This window comes from Nelumbo nucifera, chromosome 3, assembly GCF_055504915.1.
Source record: "Nelumbo nucifera cultivar China Antique chromosome 3, China Antique-T2T, whole genome shotgun sequence".
Taxonomy (NCBI): domain Eukaryota; kingdom Viridiplantae; phylum Streptophyta; class Magnoliopsida; order Proteales; family Nelumbonaceae; genus Nelumbo; species Nelumbo nucifera.
Genome location: NC_142651.1, coordinates 35375022 through 35397476, shown reverse-complemented (window position 1 = coordinate 35397476; position 22455 = coordinate 35375022). Strand labels below are relative to the sequence as shown.

Sequence of the window (22455 nt, the reverse complement as noted above, 5' to 3'; positions counted from 1 at the left end):
CCAATTGGACTCGGATCAACCTGTCTCAGAAACTCAAGGTAATCCTATCAGTTCCTCTGACTTGGATCTTCCTATTGCCCTTCGTAAGTCTACTCGTTCTTGTACTATCAGACACCCCATTGCTGATTTTGTGTCTCTCACATTTGTCTCCTCGTTATTGTTCTTTTGTGTCTGCTCTCTCTTCTGTGCATGTTCCTACCAGGTATTCTAAGGCAGTATCTGACCCAAAATGGAAAGAGGCTATGGACGAAGAAATGAAGGCCTTAATGAAAGCAGGGACTTGGGAATTAGGGGATCTACCAGAAGGGAAAGGCACTGTTGGATGCATGTGGGTGTTCACTGTGAAGCGTACGGAGGACGGGTCCATTGAAAGGTACAAGGCTAGACTGGTAGCAAAAGGGTTTACTCAAAAAGAAGGGATTGACTACAAAGAAACCTTTGCTCCGGTGGCAAAACTCAACACAATCCGAGTTCTATTATCATTAGTTGCAAATTTCTCATGGGAGCTACATCAGTTGGACGTGAAGAATGCTTTCTTGAATGGCGACCTGCATGAAGAGGTGTTCATGGATCCTCCACCAGGTTATGGGTTTGGGAAGAAGGTATGTAGACTGAGAAAAGCCCTATACGGCCTTAAGCAGTCCCCTCGAGCTTGGTTTGAGAAGTTATGTGGGGCCATGAAGAAAGGGGGTTACACTCAAAGTGGGGCAGATCATACCCTATTCATAAGGAAGAGAAATGGCAAACTTATAGCACTTATTGTCTATGTGGATGATATGGTAATTACAGGGGATGATCAGGAAGAGATTAAAAGACTAAAGGAGGTCTTGGCTGCTGAATTTGAGATCAAAGACCTGGGCCAACTGAGATACTTTCTTGGGATTGAAGTTGCAAGATCCAAAGAGGGCATCTATATATGTCAGCGGAAATACATTCTTGATCTTCTTCAAGAGACAGGCATGATGGGGTGTAGACCAGCAGATACTCCAATAGAACAGAATCATGGTCTACAGGAGTCGGTAGGAGAGGACTACCTTGATAAGGAAAGATACCAAAAGCTAGTGGGGAAGTTGATTTATCTGTCCCTCACTCGCCCTGACATTGCTTATGTTGTACATGTTGTCAGTCAGTTCATGCACACTCCTAAAATCCCTCACATGAAAGCTGTGGAAAGGATCCTCAGATATTTGAAGTCTTGCCCGGGGAAAGGGATTCTGTTCAGGAAAAACAGTAAAATTGAAGTTGAAGGATATACTGATGCAGATTGGGCTGGCTCTGTTGGGGACAGGAAATCTAGTTCTAGGTACTGCACCTTTGTTGGAGGAAATTTAGTTACATGGAGGAGTAAAAAACAGAATGTGGTTGCTAGATCTAGTGCAGAGGCCGAATATCGAGCTATGGCTCATGGTGTTGCTGAAATTTTATGGCTTAAGATCCTGCTTGGTGAACTTGGAATTAAGATTGAGTGTCCTCTCAGGTTGTACTGTGACAACAAGGCTGCCATCAACATTGCAAATAACCCAGTGCAACATGATAGAACGAAACATATTGAGATAGACTGTCACTTTGTCAGAGAAAGAATTGTCTCAGGAGAACTCTGCATCCCTTATACTCCCTCCGAGATGCAGATTGCAGATGTTCTGACTAAAGGGCTAGCTACAATGAAATTTGTGGACTTACTTGGCAAGCTAAACATGATTGACATCCATGCTTAGCTTGAGGGGGAGTGTTGGTTCGGCTGTCTTAATTTGTATGTTTATCTTTGTTGGGTCTTAAGTCATTAGTTATTGGGCCTTAGTTACTGGGCCTAATCTTATTTAGTGTTTATTTTGATTAGGTGTCCCATCACTAATCAGGGGCATTCTGGTCTATTTATGTAACATTATGTAATGTTCTTATATATAATAGATTAGGGCTGGCTGAGAACACTTCTGCCGCCCATCTCATATCTTCTTCTTCTTCTTCTACTCTCATTCGACAACTCTATTTCAGCAAACACCCCTGATTAGTGATGGGACACCCAGACAACTTAAAACATTAAACAGGCTTAGGCCCATTAACACAGGCCTAGTACAGGATAACTTAAACTTAAGTATAGGCTAATAAGAACTCTTATCAGCCGAACACTCATACATAAAGAGACTTCAATCCAACACTCCCCCTCAAGTTAAGCATGGATATCAATCATGTTTAGCTTGCCAAGTATGTCCCTGAACTTTGCTGCTACTAGCCCTTTAGTCAATACATCTGCAATTTGCATCTCAGATGGAGTATAAGGCACACAGAGTTCTCCCGAGACAATTCTCTCTCTAACAAAGTGTCGATCAATCTCAATATGTTTTGTCCTGTCATGCTGCACGGGATTGTTGGCAATGTTGATGGCAGCTTTATTGTCACAATACAGCCTGAGAGGACCTTCAGCCTTAATGCCATGCTCATTAAGAAGAGTTCTGAGCCATAAGAGTTCAGGAACCCCGTGGGCCATAGCTCGATATTCTGCTTATGCACTTGATCTAGCCACTACATTCTGCTTCTTACTGCGCCATGTGACCAGGTTTCCTCCCACAAATGTATAGTAACCTGAGGTTGATTTTCTGTCTCCAACAGACCCAGCCCAAACTGCATCAGTGTAGGCTTCAATTTCAAGTTTATTGTTTTTTTCTGAATAGAATTCCCTTCCATGGGCAAGTTTTCAAGTACCTGAGAATTCTTTCAACTGCTCTCATGTGTGGAATCTTTGGTGAGTGCATGAATTGACTGACAACATGCACTGCATAGGCAATATCTAGCCGAGTAAGGGATAAGTATATCAGCTTTCCTACCAATTTTTGGTATCTCTCTCTATCACAGTAGTCCTCACCCATTGATTCTTGTAGGCCATGGTTTTGTTCAATTGAAGTGTCTGCTGGCCTGCATCCCATCATGCCTGTTTCCTCTAGGAGATCTAGCACATATTTCCCGCTAACATATGTAGATTCCTTCTCTTGATCTAGCAACTTCAATCCCAAGAAAATATCTCAGATTTCCCAAGTCTTTGATCTCAAATTCTGAAGCTAGGAACTCCTTTGGTCTCTTTATCTCTTCCAAGTCATTCCCGGTAATCACCATATCATCCACATAAACAATGAGTGTCGTAAGCTTGCTATCCTATCTCCTTGTAAACAAGGTATGATCTGCACCACTCTGAGTGTACCCCACTTTCTTCATGGCCATACAAAGTCTCTTGAACCATGCCCGGGGAGACTACTCCAAACCATATAATGCTTTCCTTAGTTTACACACCTTCTTGCCAACATCATAGCCTGGTGGAGGTTCCATGAATACCTCTTCATGAAGATCACCATTTAGGAAGGCAGTCTTCACATCCAGTTGATGAAGTTCCCATGAGAAATTTGCTGCAAGTGACAATAGAACCCGGATAGTGTTGAGTTTTGCTACTGGGGCAAAGGTTTCTTTGTAGTCAATTCCTTCCTTTTGAGTAAATCCCTTTGCCACAAGTCTGGCCTTGTACCTCTCGATTGACCCATCCTCCCTGTGCTTTACTGTAAATACCCACTTGCACCCAACAGTGCCCTTCCCCTCTGGCAGGTCCACTAATTTCCAAGTTCTTGCTTTCATTAGGGCTTTCATCTCTTCATTCATAGCTTCTTTCCACCTTGGATCAGATGCTGCCTCTGAGTACCTAGAAGGAACACGTACAGAGGAAAGAACAGACACAAAAGAGTGATAGGCAGGAGATAATTGTGAGTAAGAAACAAAATCAGCTATGGGATACCGGGTGGTACAAGAACGGACAGGCTTACGAAGAGCAATAAAAAGATCCAAATCCGAAGTATGTGAGTCAAATTACCTTGAATTGCAGAGACATATTGATCTGAGTCCAACTAGTTGCAGTCATGAGGTTGAGAGCCCTTTTTCCTTCTATTGTAGGTAAGTATCTCCTTCTGTTGCCTACTGGAATCTTCAGGAGCAGCTGCTGCATCAAGAGGAGTAACTGACACATTTGGAGCCTTACTAGGTTGACCCGGAATGTCACAGCTAAGAGTAGTGGAAGGTGATGGAAGACCTGAGTCAGATAGGGGAACAAAAAAGGAGGGAGAATGAGAATCTTCTTCCAATCCACTAGTCTCCCCCTAAAGAGGATTCTGAGAAGACTAGAAATAGGGTTGAGACTCAAAAAAGACTACATCTCTGGTGACATACTTTTTCTTGGAGACAGGATCATAACACTTGTACCCCTTTTGTGTAGGAGAGTACTCCAAAAATATTCCCTTTGTAGCCTTAGGATCCAGCTTGGTTTTCTTTGGATCCTTCACATGTATGAAACATATACAACCAAAAACCCGTAGGGGAAGAGGAAATTCTGGAAGAGTGGGACACAAAACAGAGAAAGGGGTCTTCATACCCAATACCTTAGATGGCATCCGATTTATCAGGTATGATGTAGTGAGTACAACTTGGGACCAGTATTGCTTGGGCACTTTGTGCTGGAATAGTAGGGCTCAAGCTGTCTCCAATAGATGTCTGTTCTTGCGCTCAGCAACTCCATTTTGCTGAGGGGTATTAGCACAAGATGATTGGTGTAACATGCCAGCATCTTCCATGAATGAGTTCAGGCATTTTTCAAAGTATTCAACAGCATTGTCTGACCGAGATTGCTTAATCTTCTTATCAAATTGTGTTTCAATCATCTTGCAAAAAGCCATAGTTATCCGTGGTACTTCATCTCGTCCTTTTAACAGATAAATCCATGTGCACGGAGAATAATGGTCAATAAAACTGATAAAGTAACGGAAGCCATCAATGGAAACAATGGGTGAAGGTCCCCAAACATCAAAATGAACCAAATCAAAAGGAGCTCGAATTTCATTACTGGAAGTTGGATACACTGTTCTACATTGTTTTGACATTTGACACACATCACAAATTAAACTCTGACTTGGAATGCCCTTAAACAATTCGGGAAACAACATTGCTAGTGAAGAGAAAGACACATGACCTAGTCTAGCATGCCACAGGTGCAGCCTAGCTATTGACTCCACACTTTTCGGACTAGTAGCAGCAGAAGCTTGTAGGGATGAGTCAATGTCTGCATCAAAATAGTAGAGGCCTCCATACTCATGACCACTCCCAATCGTTCTCCTCGTCAATCTATCCTGGAAGACACAATGAGTAGGGAAAAAAGTTATACTGCAGTTCAAATTTTTTGTAAGCTTTGAAACAGACAAAAGGTTAGAGGTAAGACTAGGAACATGTAGGACTGATTTAAGAGAGAGGTCTTTGCTTAGGTCAACCACCCCCTTTCCAGAAATGGTGGAGAAAGACCCGTCAGCCACTCTCATCTTATCCTGGCCCGACAACAAATGATATGAAGAGAATAAGGAGGACATATGTGTCATATGGTCAGTTGCTCCGGAATCAATCACCCAAGAAGTGGAATCAATGGAGCTAGTTGCACTAAAGGCAGAGACTGTACTTGATCTGGCAAGAGAGGTGGAAGCAAAAGAATTGGTTTTTAGACGGGCTAATGCCCGGCTGAGAACCTCTACCTCACTAGCCGTGAAGCCCAAAGTACCAGTCCAGAGGAGTCAGCAACCTGCCCTATGGAGGAAGAAGACACTGTTGGAGTACTTTGTGAGTTGTCACCACTGTTGTTGTTGTTGGTGGCAAGATTCCCACTTGCCGTATGACCCTTATGTTGTCTCTTGTCCTTTCTCAATGCAGCTGGCTTCAGATGAGGATACAAGACCCAACATTTTTCTTTTGTATGTTTCTCACACCACAGTGGGTGCACTTGAGGGATTTCTTGTCTGGATATCTGTTTCCCTTCGTGGAGACTAGGGCTGAATGTTCTCCAGATAGTTCTGTTGACTGTGTCTGAGAATCAACTTGCATCTCCTTTCTCCTGACTTCTTCATTTCTCACCGGGTAATAGACATGGTGTAGCTCCGGTAATTCATCTCTCCCTAGAATTTGTGACCTTATACCCTCATACACTGGGTCTAGGCCAGCCAGAAATTTGAAGACTCTGCTCTCTTCAATTTGCTTATCATGTCTCTCCTTGTCCTTGGCATTTTCCCAATCCAATATCAAGTGATGATCAAGCTCTTCCCAAAGGCCTTCCAGAGTTGCAAAATATGTTGCAACTGTCATATCTCCTTGCCTTATAGCTGCAATGTCTTGGTTCAATCTGTAGATTCTAGCATTGTTCTTCTTCTGGCCGTAGGTCTTAGATACCTTTTCCCAAATCTTAGCAGCTGTAGGGAAATGATGAACAGTTCTGGCAACCCGAGGAGTCATGGAGGCCAGCAACCAAGACATGACTGTGGCATTTTCCTTGCGCCACACGGCATGCTCAGGACTGCCGACTTCAGGTTCCTTCTTGTCTCCATCTAAATAGCCTGTGAGATCACGGGAAGTAATGAAAAGCCTTGCTGAGACGGACCACTCTCTGAAGTTATACTCATCCAGCAGCACACTTGTAATCTGCAATCTGTGCATATTAGGGTTTTCCAGGTTTGAGAACCTTGCAACAGGTCTGTTGTCTCTAGAGGAAACTTCTCCGGATAGTGAGGACATCCTGACTTCAGTCTTAGAGTAGATGGCTCTGTTTAGAGCTGGCCGAAGTGTTCACAGTGCTGGACAATCAGGTGCTGGTTGCTCGCTAGGTAAACTTCACTTGAGCTGAAGCAGTTCGGGTACAGCAGCAAGTGAGAGGTTCTGGGCTGACAACCGACCTGAAATTAGGGCTCTTTACCACTGTGCTGTGCAAGTCTTGCTGGAGCTTCGAAGCTGCAACTGTAGAAGAAGCTCTCCCCCTTTCAGCTAGTGCTAGGACTGCTGAAATCAGTCCTCAACTAGGTCTGTCCTATACGGACCTCTCTTAGTAGCCAAATAGCTAATATTTGCTAGAAATAACCTAGTAGGACATCTGCTTCTGGGTCTTACTTCCCTTGATCCCTACAACCAAGGGAAACCCTAGGTTCGAACTTGCTTTGTTCTCTTACAACCCTAGGTTTTCACTGCAGCAACCCAGAAAAGAAGAAAGAAGATGAAAAGACAGCAAGAGGAGAGAGTGCGCCGGCTGAAACCAGGGAGAAGCTAATGCTCTGATACCATGTGAGCTTAGGAGCTGTATTCGAAGTAGTAGAGAAGAGAAGAAGACCTCTGAAATACTGTGAATGTCGAACTGAATAGCTCAGTCGACAATACTGTTATTTATATTAGAATATAGTACAATGATATAAGGAATTACTGGAATGCCCCTGATTGGTGATGGGACACCCAGACAACTTAAAACATTAAACAGGTTTAGGCCCATTAACACAGGCCCAGTACAGGATAACTTAAACTTAAGTATAGGCTAATAAGAATTCTTATCAGCCGAGCACTCATACATAAAGAGACTTCAATCCAACAGTTTCTAATTGCTCTTTTTAGTCCAATGGATTCAACTCTTGTTTTAGGTAACCTATCCCTCTTTTTCATTTTAATTAGTGAAAGTTCCCTACCATTAATCAAAAAATGTGTTTTAGTATTTATTACAGCTCTTCCCATGTGTTGATTTCCACCTAATCTTAATAAATGCATTTCATATGGTTATTTCACACATATCTTATATTCTTTTGACTTCATCGTAATGTCATTCTTTATTTGTGGTCTTCAAAATTTTACAGGAATGATGGGTTGTTATCTTTTGTGGAGAACTTCCTGAAGGATCGCTTCTTGCCTACATTATTTGTCGATTATCGGAAAGGCGTACAGCAGGCTATCTCATGCAAGTTCTAAGAAATCATGATTCAACTAATGAACAATAACCATCATAGCAAAGTTACAAGTACTAGATGATATAGTTTAGATATGTGTATGCTTTTTTTCTTTTTTGATTGGTAACTATTGACTTTTATTGGGATTGAGGAATAAAATCAGTTACAAACAGAACAGACCTAGCCCTGTTATATTTAGGATGACACCTGCTACCTAACCCTTTCTTAGTCCCTTTTTATGCTATTTCTATTACTTGATCCAATAATTGTCCCCAAAATAGTTGAGCCCTCTTTACCCTTTGTTTGGCCATTGTGTTGTCTAAACTGTTTGCTGATCTATGAATTCAATTTAGTTCCTATTTCTCTTGTCAAATCTCTTATCTCCCTCATTTTGTTCCAATATTGCCAATAACATACTATTGTTCTTAAGTCTCACTCAATGCTCCTTTGGAGAACATAGGTTTAACTTGAAAATTTGACCAACTGAAACTAGCCTATAGCATGGTTAACTCTTTGAGCTCACAATTATTGATAAAAGATAGTACTTCTTTATACCAGTTGTGATGCATTGGTTTGGGTTGTTTTTCTTGTATGACTATCTAAAGACATTAAAATCACCCCTAGACACCAGGGACCTTTAAGTAGTTCTCGAATATAGAATAGTTCCTCCCACAACTCCCTTTTTCTCTATATGGATTATGACCATATATATTGATCCCCACTCATTCAAACCTGTCCAGGACACTCAGATTTACTAACATAGTAATCTTATAAGTAATGTGAAGAGTCAATGATGTATCATATTCTGTAGCCCCTGTTGTATTGTATTTTCCTTCTTATTATTTTCTTCTTTAGTCCTGTGAGGGATTTTATGTAAATATTTATTTTCTCCTTTAGTCCTGTAAGGACTTCTCTAATATCTTATATTTCATATATATATTTGCCAGCTCTTGGGGTGGGGTCGAGAAGAAAAACAACCTTTTGAAAAGAAAGGACCGTTTAAAAAGTTGCAGAAAATCAAAAGAAAGTAGCAGAAATCATGTTTCAAGAGGAGAGAAGAAGAAGAAGGTGGCGGCAACTAGGGTTCAGAGAGAGAGATTTTCAAACATAACCTTCTCTCTTACACCCCTAATTCCATTTCATTAAGTTAAACTTTAATAATTTACAGAGAGGCCCCTAGTTGGGCAGAAAATTTAAAAAAAAAAACATAACACAAGAAAGAATAAAGCCCAGATTAAGGCCCATTACAACAAAGAACATAAAAAATAAAGAAGGATAAACAGCCTATGGGCCATTCGACCCATCTTCTCTACACTCCCCCTCAAGCTGAGCATAGATGTCAATCATGCCAAGCTTGCCAATATCATGCTGAAGTTTAGCCTTGGGAATGCCCTTGGTGAGGAAATCAGCTAACTATCCTTTAGAGGTGATGAAAGGTAGACACACTTCTCCAGAAGCCACTCTTTCTCGAATGAAGTGCCAGCCAACTTCAATATGTTTAGTTCTGTCATGTTGCACTGGGTTGTGAGCAATGTTGATGGCAGCCTAATTATCACAGTATAACATCATTGGCTTATCATGCTCAATGCCCAATTCCTCCATCAAGGATCTAAGCCACAGTAGTTCAGAAACTCCATGAGCCATGGCTCTGTATTCAGCTTCGGATGAAGATCGAGCAACAACTGATTGTTTCTTGCTTCTCCAAGAGATAATATTACCTGCCACCAAGCTATAGTACCTAGAGGTAGATCTTCTATCATCAATGTTTCCGGCCCAATCAACATCTGTGTAGGCTTCAAGTTTCATATGGAAATACTTAGCAAATAGAATTCCCTTTCCCGGGGAACCCTTCAAATAACACAAAATCCGCTCTGCCGCTGCCATGTGAGTATCCCTGGGAGCATGCATGAATTGACTAATGCAACTGACAGCATATGCAATGTCTGGCCGAGTCATGCATAGATAGAGAAGTTTTCCAAGTAGTCTCTAGAAGACTCCCTTATCTTTCAACAATATTCCATCTAAAGCAAAAAGTTTATGGCTCATATCAATAGGAGTAGCAACTAGTCTAGCACCCATCTTCCCTATTTCAGAGAGAAAATCAAGTACATACTTTCTCTGAGAGATAAGTATTCCATCTTTGGATCTGCCAACTTCTATGCCGATAAAGCATCTCAATTCCCCCAAATCTTTGATCTCAAACTCTGTATGAAAGAAGGATTTGAGATCATTAATCCCTGAGATACATCATTACCAGTCACAACAATATCATCAACATACACAATCAGGTAAACGGCCAAGGATCCTCTCCTCTTCACAAAGAGGGTATTGATCAGACTATGTCCGTACATAGCCAAAGCTAACAAGGGCAGCCCTAAATCTTTCAAACCATGCTCTAGGCGATTGTTTAAGTCCATAAAGAGATTTCTTCAGCCTGCAGACCTTTCCTTTCATATCAGTTTCATGCATCTCTGGAGGAAGAGACATATAGACCTCCTCATGTTACTCTTCATTCAAAAATGCATTCTTTACATCCAGCTGATAAAGTGGCCAGTTTGAGTGTGCAACCAGAGATAGCAAAACTCTCACAGAAGTCATCTTGGCAACAGGAGCAAAGGTCTCTAGATAATCAATCCCATATGTCTGTGTATAACCTTTTGCAACCAGCCTAGCCTTGTACCTTTCAATGGTGCCATCAGCATGATATTTGATAGTAAAAACCCACTTACAGCCTACTGGATCCTTCCCTTCAAGCAAATCAACCACTTCCCAAGTGTAGGACAAATGTTTAGAGATACAATGTGTTGTACACTTCCGCTTGCCTTTGCGAAGGGAAATAGGAAGGTCAAGGTCTAGGAAGGTAGCAGATGGGTCAAAGGAAGGCTAACCTATTACCTCAGTAGTGATGGGAGGTGCAAGAGGCTCTGATGAAGAAACAACTTGCCAATGCATGAATCTTTGTTTTTGGTACCACCTTTGGAGAACAGGATGTGAGGAAAATATAGGAGGATGAGCTAGGGGAGGAGGGGGAGAAAGAACATGTGAGGTAGACATAATGGAAGGAGGGGCAACAGAAGAAGATGACTCAACAGAAGACTCAAAAGGAACTTGAAGAGGAACAGCTGGAGACATAGCAAATGGTTCCTCAGAATACTCCCCCTCAAGAGGAATATCAAAGAAAGGAATAGACTCAGCAAATGTGACATCCCTAGAGACAAAGCAGGTGCCACGAACCGGATCAAAACAGCAATATCCCTTCTATATGGTAGCATATTCTAGAAAAAATGCACTTATGTGCCTTAGGCTCAAATTTGTGTCTCTGATGATTATGAGCATGTACATAGCTGGTGCACCCAAAAACTCGGAGAGGAAGAGAAAAGAGATCCTCATCCGGAAAGAGAAGGCCAAATGGAGTCTTGAAACCCATAACCCGAGAAGGCACACAGTTAATCAAAAAAAGTGGCAGTAAGGACATCATCCCCCCAAAATTTAATAGGAACATGAGATACAAAAAGGAGGTATCTAGCAACCTCAACCACATGGTGGTTCTTCCTTTCCGCTACTCCATTCTACTACGGAGTGTAGGAACAAGAACTTTGATGAATAACCCCAAAGGTCTCAAAGTAGGATGAGAGGTTCTTCTTAAAATATTACTTAGAATTATCAAATCGGAATATTTTGATCCGGGTGTTAAACTGGATAAGGATAAGTTCATGAAATTTTTGCACAATAGTTGGTATTTCATCCTAGGATCTCATGAGATAAATCCAAGTATAGCGAGAATAATCTTCAATAAAGAGGATAAAATACTTGTAACCCCCCCCCCCAATAGTAGGCAAATGATACGGCCCCCACACATCAGAGTGCACAATATGAAAAGGAGAAATAAATCTTTTATTTGTTACTAAATAAGAATGTCTCCAAAGCAACTCCATTAGGTGGTCCAAGACTCCTATTAGGTGTGTCCAGCAAGTATATTCCATTCTCCGCATGGCCACTCCCAATCGTCCTCTGGGATTTCAAGTCCCGAAAATCACAATGGGTAGGAAAAAAGGTTATGGTACAGTTCATGGATTTAGTCAAGCTACTGACAGATAAAAGGTTGATATTAAGCTTAGGAACATGAAGAACAAAGGATAAAACAAATGTACCAGAGGCCTTGATATCTCCTTTGCCAAAGATGGGAGCAAGAAACCCATCAGCAAGGAATGTCTTCTCTCTACCAAAGAGGAGCTGATATGAACAAAACAGGTTAGATAAACTGGTCATATGGTTTGATGCACCAGAGTCAATAATCCAAGGGATTTTATGATTACCTGAGTGAGCAAATGCGGATGATAAAGTGTTGCCTGAAGGGTTAGATGCTGAAACAGTGGTCTCCAAGTGATTAAGTAACCTCCCATACCTTTCAAACTCTACCTTTACTGCTGCCAACTGCTCCGTATCTGATCTTTCTTCACTTTCCTTGTTTCCACCCTCAGGCACTGTGGCAACATTAGCATTCTTAGGCTTCCTAGTCTAACCATTCTTCTTAAAGTTGTTGTTATTGTTGTTGTTCTAAAACCTGTCCGGGAGAAGATATGGATGATGTTTCCAACAAGTGTTCTTAGTATGCTTCGGTTTCTTGCAGTATTCACATATTACTTCCTTCTTCTCAATCAGCTCCTTCGGCTTTATTCCAGCATGTGCAAAGTGTTCTGTAGGTGGTCCCTGTAACTATACTTGCCACCTACTCTCTACACTACTTACTATGGCATATGCTTGAGCAAGAGTGGCCTCATCTTTGGCCAGGATGTTCTGCCTAGTAATGTCAAACTCAGTCTGAAGAGATGTTCAATTCATTACAGGAGGGCGACCAATTTTCCACTGTATTCTGGCCAAGTTTGGTTTCTAGGAGTCTGGTCTCAGTCTAAAGTTCGGCCATGTCAAGTATTGCTTTACTTTTGTCAAAAGGGATATGGGTAATTTTCTCCTTTGGATGGAGCATCTCCAACAAGATTTCCAAGACTTCTTTCCGATCCTCAACTTTTGTTTTTTACTTTCACAACTTTCTTCTTAACCCAGTCCACACTTGTTCCATCCCACATTATTTTCGAACTGGTATCAGTTGAGAGTACTGCTATGGGAGCAATCTGGTTAGTTTGCTTTGGCTGGTCTGTTTTTCCTGTTAAACTTTCACTCTCCTCCCCTGACCTTTGTTCTTTCATCAGAGTTTTCCCTTCAGTATTCAAGAGCTCCCATTTTTCTGGTTGAACTCATCTAGTACGCCAGCAATCATCTTCCACCCCTGTTTTGCTTGTCCCTCCGGTAAGCATACTAACTGCTTCCTACCTTTGCCAAAGAACTCCGTTAATAAGATAAATCCTCCATTTCTATTCCTTCTGTTTTCTACTGTAAATCTTTTCCCACTGCTTGTCATTTCATTTCTCCACCCTTGTATTCTTTCTGCAAAGAGTAGGCCATCTACGAAACCTTTAAACCAGTCCACCTCTTTTGAATCCATTATAATCATTGCCCGTTGGTCTTCCCTTATTTTCAGAAACTTCTTCCCTCTGTTTGTTGTTTCCTCTACAAGGGTCTTCTTCTCCAGTTTAAGTACTCTTCTCCATTTTGCAGCCTGAACAAAAACTCGCCATCTTTCTCTCTTGTTAGTAACTTAAACCATAGCTATATCCTAGCAATTTAGTCATTATCTTATCCCATTAACAATATTTAGACTAGTACTAAAACTAATTCTGGTTTGATGTGCACATACAAGTAAATAAATATCAAAGTTATCAAAGAGAAACAAAATATTCCAATCCAAAACAGTACAAATCATGCATATTATCAACGCATATTTCACAAGACCCAATTCACAAAAACATTAAAGCTACAAATATCCTCCGACTTTGAGTCCATTTTATGTCTCACTACAGGAAAAGATAACATGAGAAAGGTCATCCAGTGCAATTCACCAAGTGATCAACTTGGTCATTTGCATCAATTAAGCAATCCTGCATTATCAATTTAAGTGCATTGCCACCTCAGATACTGCATAGGTATTATCATGCTAGGGATTGACCCAGAGCCTTCTGGTATAATATGTTCCATCTCATTGACCACACTAAAATACAAGTTTAACCGTCTTTGCTTCCCTTAATTCAAATCTGATTTAAAAGAAATGCCTTTGTAGGTCCAGCTGCATTTCGGCCACGAGCAAATGCTGCTTCTATCTATGCCCCCTTGGTTGAGAAGGGACGTCCTGTTTTACAGGGACTTTTAGCTATTGATTTCTTGGCTAAGGAGGTAACATGGTTGACATATGAAATATTTAGATTTCTTTGAGATCCAATTTTATAAATCCTGCTGGTTATTGGTTCTTATTACGGAAAATTATTTCAGAACAAACAAGACTATTAAGGAGTCCTTTTTCATAATTTTTGATAATGCAGAATGGATATTGATCTGCGCAGCGATGTTTTTACTTGTCAAAACTACAAAGACTATTTTATTTCATATTCAAATTAAACATTGTTGGTTTTTTCTTTATTTCTAATAATTATCTTCTTCAACAACTCTCAAGCAAGTAAATGATACATTATTGATGATGTTAGGTGCTTGATTGGACACAAGCAATGCCTAAATATACTGGAGAACTTGTGAAGTATGTGCAAACTTTCCTTGAGCGAACTTATGAAAGATGTCGTACATCATACATGGAGGCAAGATATTTCTCAGCATAAAAACTGGATTTGGTGTTCCTTTCAGATATTTATGTCCATATCCGTGTTCTATGTTTTCATTTAACTCTACTTTGTTCTTTCCTTTTCTTTTGGCATGCCTATTGCAGAGTGAAGGCATGAATACCTAGTAAAAACACATAATATGGAATTCAGTGGGTTGTAATTTTTGAAATTCATTAGGGATTGGGATGAAATTAGAAATTTGAAGACAATTTTTGGAAAAAAATCAATAGATTCTTGGGTTTAAGGATTAACATTGCCAGTTATCAATGGCATTAATATAGAACAAGTGAAGCTGGAGAGGTGTGCAGAAATCTCTGTTTGTATAATGGTAAATTGGCCTATGAAATATTTAGAACTACCTTTAAGTAGTAACCCTATACCTACTTCTTTTTCGGGAAGGAGTAGTGGGGAGATTATCCATGTGGAAAACGAATTACATATCACTAGGAGGTAGGATTACCCAATCAAATCTTCATTTACAAATCTACCTGTTTATTTCTGATCTGTTAAAAGTTAATTCAGAGGCTTGAGTACATTACTAGGATCTGCTTGTAATTTTCCTACAGTTACCTATCACTAGGAGGTAGGATCCCTTAATCAAATCTTAGTATATAAATCTGTCTGTTTATTCTTATCTGTTATAGAGCCCCTATTAAGGTTATTCAGAGACTCATGAAGATTACTATGGATTTCCTTTAGAAGTCTAGAGACTCAAAAATGGACCCCTAACTAAATTGAGAAATGTTGTAGAGGAAGATAGATGGTTATCTGGAATTAGGAAGTGTTTCTACTGTTGCTACAGTAGTCCGAACCAGTAAGGAGAAGAAGAAAGAGAAGGAGAAGAAGAAGATGAAAGAACTGTCGAACCTCTTAATAGTGATTAGGCTTCTAATTAAATGTACAAGGACTAAACTGCCCCTACTTAAGTATGGGACAGAGAACCTCTAATAAGACTGCCACATAAGCTCATAACTTAACCAAGGTGAGTTGACTAATCTACCCTTATTCGGCTAACTCTAACACTCCCCCTCAAGCTGGAGAATATATGTCATATAATCCCAGCTTGTTACATATATAGATCACTCTCCCTGAGCTTAAGGCTTTTGTAAACAAATCTGCCCACTGATCACCTGAGCTTACATGTTCTGTGCTTATCTCTCCAGTAAGAACCTTCTCCCTCACAAAGTGACAATCAATCTCTATGTGCTTTGTTCTCTCATGAAAAACAGGATTGGATGAGATATGGAGCGCAGCTTGATTGTCACAGTACAACTTCATAGGTTTATCCATGTGAAACCCGATTTCTTGTAGGAGATTCCTCAACCACACTAATTCACATGTAGTGTGTGCCATGGCTCTGTACTCGGCTTCAGCACTGCTTATAGCCACAACCGTCTGCTTTTTACTCTTCCACGTCACAAGATTTCCTCCAAGAAATGTGCAGTAACCTATAGTAAATCTTCTATCAGACACAGAGCCCGCCCAATCTGCATCAGTGTACCCAACTACTTCAAGTTTTCCTCCTGGTTTATACAATAGCCCACAGCCCGAAGCTCCCTTTAAATATCTTACAATTCTAAGAACTGCATCCCAGTGAGATATACGAGGGTTCTGCATAAATTGGCTCACCACACTGACTGCAAAGGAGATGTTTGGTCTCGTGATAGTCAAATAGTTCAGCTTCCCCACTAGTCGTCTATACCTTCCAGGATCATCAAATATTTCCCCTGTATCACTGCTCAACTTAACATTTGGTTCCATAGGAGTCTCAGCCGGTTTTGCACCTAACAGTCCTGCTTCGTCCAATAGATCGAGAACATATTTTCTTTGGCATAGGTTTACACCTTGTCTTGATCTAGCAACTTCTATACCCAAGAAATACTTCAATGTCCCAAGGTCTTTTGTTTGAAAAAATGATTTTGCAGAAAGACCTTGAGTTTGTCGATCCCCAATTTGTCACTGCCAGTTATGACAATATCATCCACATAGACCACTAATAAAATCTTTCCAGCTTCTGAGTCAAAGCTAAACACTAAGTGATCAACCTGGCATTGTTTCATTCCAAAATTCTTCACCACTTCACTAAACTTCCCGAACCAAGCATGAGGCAATTGTTTCAACCCATAAATTGCCTTTTTCAGTCTACACACCTTACCAGCCTCCCCCTGAGCAACAAACCCAGGTGGTTGCTCCATATATACCTCCTCTATAAGGTCATCATGAAGGAAGGCATTTTTTATGTCAAGTTGAAATAAGGGCCAATCATACATAACTGCCAGGGAAATTAACACATGGACAGAGCTAATCTTAGCCACTGGAGAGAAGGTCTCCATATAGTACACTCCATACAACTGTGAATACCCTTTAGCAACAAGTCTGGCTTTCAGGCGCTCCACACTACCATCTGACAAGTATTTAACAATATACACCCATTTACGACCCACAACATGCTTACTAGGAGGAAGAGTAGTGAGCTCCCACGTGTGAGTATGCTGAAGAGCAGAGAGTTCCTCCTCCATTGCCTGCCTCCACCCAGGTGAACTAAGGCCTCTTGGATATTGTTAGGTATGGAAATAGATGACAATAGTGAAACAAACTAGCGATGTGAGGCGGAAAGGCGAGATACTGAAACAAAAATGGAAATGGGATGGAGAGTAGAACTACGTTTACCTTTCCGTAAGGCAATGGGTAGGTCAAGTCCTGAGAGTTCAGCAACAGGAGCAATGACAGGATCCGCGGACAAGGTAGAAGCTGGAGGAGGGGCCGGTGTCGTTCGACGTGTATACACTTGCCGAATTGGTGGTCGTTCAGCAGGGATCTGCACTGGATGAGGTGACGAGTCAACTCTAGCAGGATAGTTAAGTAATTTTATCATAGAATAAGGTCACTCCAGTCCATTGTTTGTTTTTCATAAATAAGGGCATACTTGTGATTATACACTTAAAGTTAATCTAAGGCTGAGCTGACTGCTTAGAGGAGATTAAGATATACTAATCTCTCTCTAATCAGTTTGGTTGTTTTCTCCTTTATCTTCTTTTCTCTTATCCTCTCTTCTCTTCTCTTCCCTCTTTCTTTCTTTCCTTCTCTTTTAGTTCTTTACTGTTCGATGCTTCTGTAATACCATATTTCACATGGTATCAGAGTAGGGAATGTGAGAGAGATCTGTAGGGTTCTTTTTCACAATCGATCTGATTAAGGTTTCTTCTGGAAGGCTGTAATGTATGGGAAAAGGGAAAAAGAAAAAAAAAAAAAAGAGAAGGGAGAAACATGCTTTGATACCAAGAAGTAAATCAGTCCTCTAAAATTGATATAAACTTGATTAAAATTAGAGAGAAAAGTGAAAGAAAGGTAGAAGACAGCAGTACAAAAGAAGAAGATGAAAAAAAGAAGAGGAAGAAGAAGAAGAGTTCGATAATCTCCTCTCTCCCCTCTCTAATCCTTTTGTTAATCTTCATTCTCTATGGAGAGATAAGTTCCCTATTCAGAGGATTTTTTGCCTAGCTGGTAGAGGGTTTGGAGACTTGAAGTCTGGCCGGAAACTACCAGGTCAAGGAGAAGCTTTTGGTGTGGCACTCAGTGCTTGGGAGGTGTATTTTGAATTCTAGAAGTGTGTGGTTAAGACTTTAAAGAGGTCGTGAAGCTCTGGTAGGAGCGGCTGCCTCTTCTCTCTTTCTCCCCGACTGTCGAGTGCAGTGAAACCCTAGTTGTCAAGTATCCGAGTACGTTTTGACCTCAAGTAAGTTTATAAAGGTTGAAAATCTAGTTTTTTATTTTTGTTTGATCAATGGAGCAATATGGAAGTGAGTCCAAGTAGATACTGGTATCCGGGTTTGGCTCGGTAGATTTCGTTTTGACTGGAGTGACCACAATTAAGTTGGATGGAACCAATTACCTAGCTTGGGCACAGTCTATACGGATTATGCCTGTAGTAGAGGTAAATTAGGGTATCTCATAGGCAATAGGGTGAAACCCGCAAAAACAGACCCTGCATTTGAGAAATGGATGCAGGAGAACTATAAAGTAATCGGATGGTTGGTTAACTCTATGCAGCCCCATATAAGTCAGCATTATCTTTCGATGTCTTCAGCTAAGGAGATCTGGGATAGTGTTACGGAAACCTATTCATAGAAGTTGAATGTGGAAAGAGTCTATAAGCTAAAGAGTGATGTGAAAAATCTAAGACAGGGGGAGAAGAATGTGGCAATCTACTACTATATGTTGAAATCACTTTAGTAGGAAATTGATGTTATGGAGACAATTGTATGGAAGAGCACAAAGGATGCAAAGACTTTTAGGAAATTGGTGGAACGAAACAGGGTGTTTGAGTTTCTTACAGGACTCAACCCTGAGTTCAACATTATTAGGCAGAATATTCTGGCCAAGGATGAGGTCACTCTTGCCCAAGCATATGCTATGATAAGCAGTGAAGAGAGTAGGCGGCAGGTTCAGTTACAAGGCCCACATACAGAACACTTTGCACATGATGGAGGGTTCGACTGAGAAGAAAGAGATTATATGTGAATACTACAAGAAACTGAGGCATACTAAGGACACTTGCTGGAAGCTTCATCCAAATCTTCTACTGGACAGGTTTAGGAATAACAACAATTTTAAGAAGATTGGTCAGACAGGAAAGCCTAAGAATGCTAATCTTGCCATATGCCCGAAGGAGGGAATAAGGAGAGTGAAGAAAAGTCAACCATGGAACAGTTGGCAGCAATGAAAGTAGAGTTTGAAAAGTATGGAAGGTTATTGAATCACTTGGAAAGCATTGTCTCAACATCCCACTCTTTAGGCAACACATCATCATCTGCATTTTCTCACTCAGGTATCCGTGCTTCTACAAATCATGCTTTTGTTTCAGGTAATCATAAAATTCCTTCGATCATTGATTCTAGTGCATCAGACCATATGACCAGCTTGCCTAACCTCATCTCTTCTCTGGTAAAAAGAAAATATCTCTTGCTGATGGTTCTCTTGCTCCCATCTCTGGCATTGGGGATATCAAAACCTTTGATACCCTTGTTTTATCCTTTGTCCTTCATGTCTCCAAACTTAATACCAATCTTTTATTTGTTAGCAGTTTAACTAAATCCATGAACTATAGCATAACCTTCTTTCCTACCCATTGTGTTTTTCAGGACCTGAAATCTCAGAGGACGATTGGCAGTGGCAATGAGGCGAATGGAATATATTTGTTGGACATACCTGATAGGAGTCTTGGACCACCTCATGGAGTAGCCTTGGAGTCTGTTTTGTCAGAGTCTATTGATAGAGTCATGTTATGTCATTTCCGGTTTGGTCATTTGCCTTTTTCTGCTTTGAGTCATTTGTTTCCCAATATGTTTAAGGGAGTGCCTTTATCAAGTCTTCATTGTGAGTCTTGTGAACTTGCAAAGCATTGTAGATAGTCTTATTCAGTAAGAAATAAAATATCAATTTCTCCTTTTCATATTATGCTCTCTGATGTGTAGGGGCCATATCATTTGCCTACTATGGGGGGTTACAAGTACTTTATCCTTTTTATTGGTGATTATTCTCGTTACACTTGGATTTATCTCATGAAATCTCGAGATGAAGAATCGACTATTGTGCAAAAATTTCATGAACTTATCCTTACCCAGATTAACACTTGGATCAAAATATTCCGTTCTAAAAATGCTAAGGAATATTTTGAGAAGAACCTCTCATCCTACTTTGAGACTTTTGGGGTTATTCATCAAAGTTTTTATTCCTACACTCCACAACAGAATGGAATGACGGAAAGGAAGAACTGCTATGTGGTTGAGGTTGCTAGATCCCTCCTTTTTGCATCTCATGTTCCTATTAAATTTTGGGGAGATGTTGTCCTTACTGTTATCTTTTTTATTAATCGTATGCCTTCCTAGGTTCTGGTTTTCGAAACCCCATTTAGCCTTCTCTTTCCGGATGAGGATCTCTTCTCTCTTCCTCTTCGAGTTTTTGGGTGCACCTGTTATGTACATGTACATAGCCATCAAAGACACAAATTTGAACCTAAGTCACATAAGCATATTTTTCTAGAATATGCCTCCATACAGAAGGGATATTGTTTTTTAATTCGGTTAGTGGCACCTGCTTTGTCTCTCAGGATGTCACATTTGCTGAGTCTACTCCTTTCCTTAGTTGTAGAGAACATTGATGTGGGCCCCACAGCTGTGGTCCCACTCTGTCCGTAGGGTAGAATGTATCTAGTCATAGCAGATGGTCAATTTATTATTCTGTTATTCTAGTTGTTATTTACTTTTCAGTTTTATATTGTTATGTGTTATGATGTAAACACCAAGGGCAGATGTGTCCTTTCATGTAACTAGCATAACATATAAATATTAAATTGAAATGGCGGCGGCAGAATATTGAGATTCTGTTCTTCTCCTCAAAACCTGTGTTCTACTGCTCTCTCACCACTCTTTCTCCTCCTTCTTCTTCACTTCCTCTTCTCTTCGAACCTGAAGTTTCTTAGTGATCAAGACTGATAGCAGTCTTGAACACCTACATTAGTATTTCTCCTGAGGGGGAGCAATCTGAGGAGCCCTTTGCTATGTCTCCAACTGTTCCTCTTCCAATTCCTTTTGAGTCCTCTACTGAGTTATCATCTCCTTCCACTACATCTACCTCAAGTGTTCCTGCTCCCCCTCCTCTACCCCATCCTCCTATAATTCCCTCGCATCCTGTCCTCCAAAGGTGGTACCGAAGACACAGATTCAAGCATATGCAAGTTGTTTCCACTCCTGCAAAAGAGCCTCTTGCTTCTTCCATCATTACTGAGGTAATAGGTCAGCCTTCCTCTGACCTATCTACTTCCTTCCCAGACCTTGATCTTCCTATTGCCTTTTGCAAAGGCAAGCAGAAGTGTACAACACATTGTATCTCTAAACACTAGTCCTGTAGCCTTTTATCCCCTACCTATTACTCTTTTCTTGCTTCTGTCTCTTCCCATGTGATACCCAAGTTTGTACCAAAAGCCCTATCTAAACCAGAATGGAGGAATACTATGATGGCTGAACTAAATGCTTTGCATAAGAACCATATCTGGGATATTGTGGATTTACCAGAAGGGAAGGAACCAGTAGGTTGTAAATGGGTATTTACCATTAAATATCATTTTGATGGCACTATTGAGAGAGGTATAAGGCCCGATTGATTGCTAAAGGCACTTAGATATATGGTATTGATTACCTTGAGACTTTTGCTCCTGTGGCTAAGATGACCTCAGTTCGAGTTTTTTTGTCTCTAACTACTACTTTTGATTGGCCTCTGCACCAATTTGATGTTTAAAATGCCTTCTTGAATGGAGACCTACATGAAGTGGTCTATATGTCTTTGCCTTTAGGGGTGTATGGAAAGGAAATGCAAGGGAAGGTGTGTAAACTGCAGAAATCCACTTATGGTCTCAAACAATCTCCCCAAGCCTGGTTTGAGAGATTTAAGGCTGCTCTTGTCTCCTTTGGTTATACACAAACTCAATCTGACCATACCATGTTTTTGAAAAGAAGTAACTCTTGGTGACTTTTTTTATTGTTATATGTTGATGACTGTTAGAGTCAATTAGAGAAGGGTATTTTGGTTTCCCTTTATGTATTGTGTTGGCTGTATGTCTCTCATATGCAGGGGCATTTCAGTCTTTTGTATTAGATGTAAATCAGTCCTCTAATATCAAGTTTAAACTTAGTGATTAGCAGAATAAAACAGGTCTGAATAACTGTATAAGAGAAGAATATGGCGAAGAGAAGAGGTAAGAGAAGAAGGAGTCGAATCATTCTCCATTCTCCTCTAACCCTATTTTATTAAGATCTAAAATTTAATGATGACAAGAATGCCCTTAAGTGGGCGGCCAGCTTGGCAGTTACATAAACAAAATAAACAAGAATAAATAACAGGCCCATTAAGATAAAATAAAAGATATTACAAGAGAGACCGTTAGGGCCCATTCGGCCCAGTCT

The 22455-nt window shown here is 40.5% G+C and overlaps 1 protein-coding gene across 7 annotated transcripts in view; it reads left to right on the top strand.

Annotated features, from left to right (window-relative positions):
• Positions 1–22455, top strand: part of LOC104592889 (exocyst complex component SEC8-like) — a 186147-nt gene that overhangs the window by 128537 nt on the left and 35155 nt on the right. For all 7 annotated transcript variants that reach the window (XM_010252442.3, XM_010252424.3, XM_019197134.2 and 4 more), the window contains 3 exons: positions 7677–7777; positions 13942–14054; positions 14363–14470. In XM_010252442.3, coding sequence (XP_010250744.1) covers positions 7677–7777; positions 13942–14054; positions 14363–14470 — 322 coding nt within the window. The remainder of the gene's footprint in view (positions 1–7676; positions 7778–13941; positions 14055–14362; positions 14471–22455) is intronic.